Source organism: Oncorhynchus gorbuscha, unplaced genomic scaffold (genome assembly GCF_021184085.1).
Source record: "Oncorhynchus gorbuscha isolate QuinsamMale2020 ecotype Even-year unplaced genomic scaffold, OgorEven_v1.0 Un_scaffold_2020, whole genome shotgun sequence".
In the NCBI taxonomy this organism is placed as follows: Eukaryota; Metazoa; Chordata; class Actinopteri; order Salmoniformes; family Salmonidae; genus Oncorhynchus; species Oncorhynchus gorbuscha.
The window spans coordinates 82,501-86,013 of record NW_025746635.1 but is presented as its reverse complement, the minus strand read 5'-3'; the positions used below and the strand labels follow the sequence as shown (position 1 = coordinate 86,013).

At 43.1% G+C, this 3,513-nt stretch overlaps 1 protein-coding gene across 1 annotated transcript in view; it reads left to right on the top strand.

Moving 5' to 3' along the window:
• Positions 1-609: 609 nt before the first annotated feature.
• The window catches only part of LOC124024830 (procollagen-lysine,2-oxoglutarate 5-dioxygenase 2-like), a gene marked incomplete at its 3' end in the record, with an annotated part of 81,332 nt that continues 78,428 nt past the window's right edge, over positions 610-3,513 (top strand). Inside the window, exon 1 of the mRNA XM_046338594.1 lies at positions 610-1,020. Coding sequence (XP_046194550.1) covers positions 921-1,020 — 100 coding nt within the window. The remainder of the gene's footprint in view (positions 1,021-3,513) is intronic.

Below are 3,513 nucleotides of genomic sequence, written 5' to 3'. Positions count from 1 at the left end.
GGTGTATTTACTTTAGGACGGTCGGGGGTTTGCCAAACACTGCTGCAGTTGTTCAATCACACGTTCGCACCAAGCCAAGAACCTCAATCCCTCCACAGTTGTGCATAGACTCGTTTTTATTTATTATGAACCCCCGACTCTCTGTGTCAATTCTACAAAAAAACATGCTTTCTTAAGACCTTACCGTGTAGCTAAGTTTGTCCTCTGTTGTTGCGTGCCTTTCTTTGTTTGCTAATTTTTTTGCGTTTTAATACGTTAATGAAATACAACCAGTTTCTAAGTTGAGATTCAATACGCACATGCACATGCGCGCTGAGCTGTCATTGACAATCAACAACGAGGAAACAGTCGGTGCTTGTATTATTTCATTAGCGTTTTATTTAAAAAAAAACTTGTGCATTTCAGTTTAGCGACTGGAAGGAGTCAGAGGTTAATTTAAAAACGAGATTCTACGCTCAAAACTGTGGAGGAGTTGAGGAAGGCCTTCTTGGGAAGTTCACTCCAAGTTTCACCACCCGACAGTGTAGAAACACACTCTCTCCCCCCCCCCCCCCTCTCTCTCTCTCCCCCTCTCTCCCCCTCTCTCTCTGTTCAGCCACCATGCAACACTACTGGAAAAGTTGCAAATGCTACAGTTACAATTAAGGAACCACGCCTTTACCGTTCTTTTCTCTGCCTGAATGACTGTATTTATACCAGCAGACCTCGGCCGACTGACCAACTGTTGCGTCTCACTCACTCTCTTCTGTTTTAGAGAAACGCTGTGGTTGAAAGCTTGTTTCTTTCATTATTTTATTATCGCGAGAGGAGAGGGTCCTGACCAGCAGCGCAGACGAGCTGAGGAGAAGCTCTCGGTCCAGTCAGTCCCCTAACTCCGCTCTGAAACAAGGGACTGCTGCCCTCATCAACACACCGCTGACATGGACTATTTCAACCTCTTCTTCTTATTGTGTTTTTCCTGGAAACACTTCATTTCCAATGCCCACTCATCTGACAGCAATCAGCAGCCAATTTCAACAGGTAAGTGGCTTAGGCTATTAGAAAACTATTCTTGTCCTTTAGCCAACACGTTTGTAAATAACACGGATGCCTTTTAGTCTGGTTTTGATACATTTATTAATACTTTATAGCCCAATAAAAGTGTTTATTTTCCCAAAATGTTACTTTGATTTCCTGAGTTATTTTGCTATTTATATTGCGTGCTGTCTACTAATGTGTGATTTATTGGAAATATTATTATATATATATATATATGCTTATTTTTTAGGGGACAAAAATATACAACACAATATTCAAGTCAGGCCTATTACAAAAACACCCCTACACATCTAAATAAATAATAGAATATAAGAAGATGACAAATCACATTACCTACTTCACACATCAAATATTACCTCATTATATTCTAAAGTAAGCTGCAGATATTTTAATCCGTTTTTTATGTAATTAGATTTAGGATTTAATGAAACAACACATTCATAGGCCCACGTGAAGGCTTGGGATCTAGGTTATGTTTGGAGCTGTTATTCGGCAACAGGCCCTTAACGTGAGGAAGCAGAGGTTATGTTTGGAGCTGTTGGCTATTCAGCCTCAGGCCCTTAACGTGAGGAAGCACAGGTTATGTTTGGAGCTGTTGGCTATTCGGCCACAGGCCCTCAACGTGAGGAGGCACAGGTTATGTTTGGAGCTGTTATTCGGCCACAGGCCCTCAACGTGAGGAGGCACAGGTTATGTTTGGAGCTGTTGGCTATTCGGCCACAGGCCCTCAACGTGAGGAGGCACAGGTTATGTTTGGAGCTGTTATTCGGCCACAGGCCCTCAACGTGAGGAGGCACAGGTTATGTTTGGAGCTGTTATTCGGCCACAGGCCCTCAACGTGAGGAGGCACAGGTTATGTTTGGAGCTGTTGGCTATTCGGCCACAGGCCCTCAACGTGAGGAAGCACAGGTTATGTTTGGAGCTGTTGGCTATTCAGCCTCAGGCCCTTAACGTGAGGAAGCACAGGTTATGTTTGGAGCTGTTATTCGGCCTCAGGCCCTCAACGTGAGGAAGCTCAGGTTATGTTTGGAGCTGTTGGCTATTCAGCCTCAGGCCCTTAACGTGAGGAAGCACAGGTTATGTTTGGAGCTGTTATTCGGCCTCAGGCCCTTAACGTGAGGAAGCACAGGTTATGTTTGGAGCTGTTGGCTATTCAGCCTCAGGCCCTTAACGTGAGGAAGCACAGGTTCTACCTGCCAGTGCGAGTGTGAAAATGAGATGTCTGCTGTGTTTGCGAAGTGGAACATGGTGATGTCAACATTTACACTATAACGTTAAAGGACTTTCTCTTAAAGAGCAAATAAACTTCTGCGGTTTCTCACATTTCAGCCTTTATTGACGGGTCTGTGTGGCTGACGCACAAAGTTTAATGCATAGTGCGCCCGTCTTTTTATCTCCCTATACTGGAAAGTTATAGGATCCAAGTCAAAATAATGATTGTACCCAGTGCTTGACTCGGGGCAGGAGCTCGCTGGAGCTGAGTACAAGCGCCTCAAATGTTCTACTGCTCAAACTCTTGTTTTTCTTATAGAATATTAGTTAAACAGTGTTGTGGAGTTCCTTCACCTAAATACCGTATAAACAGTAGCAAAATGACTATCGCACCTATTTCAGTCCCAAGTCAAGCACTGGTTATAAGACAAAGTTACGCTTTACCAGGCCAATAAGTCTTATATAGAAGTCTCCTGTTAGCGTTTTAAAAACAAACTTTTCACTTGCCTGTATTAGTTTCAGTGTGTTTTCTCACGAGTTTGTGATTATTGGGTTAATCTGTAGACTCACTGTTTTGGTGCTATAATGTTGTGCTACCGAATGACAAGGCCACTCTGTTGGAATTAGTAGAATAGTCCTAATTCAACGGACTCTGTATGTGACTGAACAACAATCTTCTGCCTAGGGGTCTGGACCCTTATGGCACAGGTAACAGTGGGCGGCAGGGTAGCCTAGTGGTTGGACTAGTAACAAGTTGCAAGTTCAAATCCCAGAGCTGACAAGGTACAAATCTGTCGTTCTGCCCCTGAACAGGCAGTTAACCCACTGTTCCTAGGCCGTCATTGAAAATAAGAATTTGTTCTTAACTGACTTGGCTAGTTAAATAAAGGTCAAATAAAAGGTCAAATCCCTTCCATAGTGATCACTGGTTCAACCCTCACTCCGGCTGCACCAACCCTAATCTCGTCCACCAGCCTGGTAGCGATTAAGTCTGGGCATGAGGTTACCCTGACCCCCACACCACCCCTGATTTCCTACCCACCTAATAATTTGATCCTATAACATCATAGCAGGCCATGCTAGCCTTTTGGGGGCGTTTAGTGAGATTTGGTTGCGGACCCTCGACCTCGCGGCTGTGGAGAGAAACATTTACATTTTACATTTCATTTCCTGCAATTCTAAACATTTTGCCATCGGGCGTAAATAAATAAAAATAAATAAATAAAAATAAATAAATAAAAATAAATAAATAAAAATAAATAA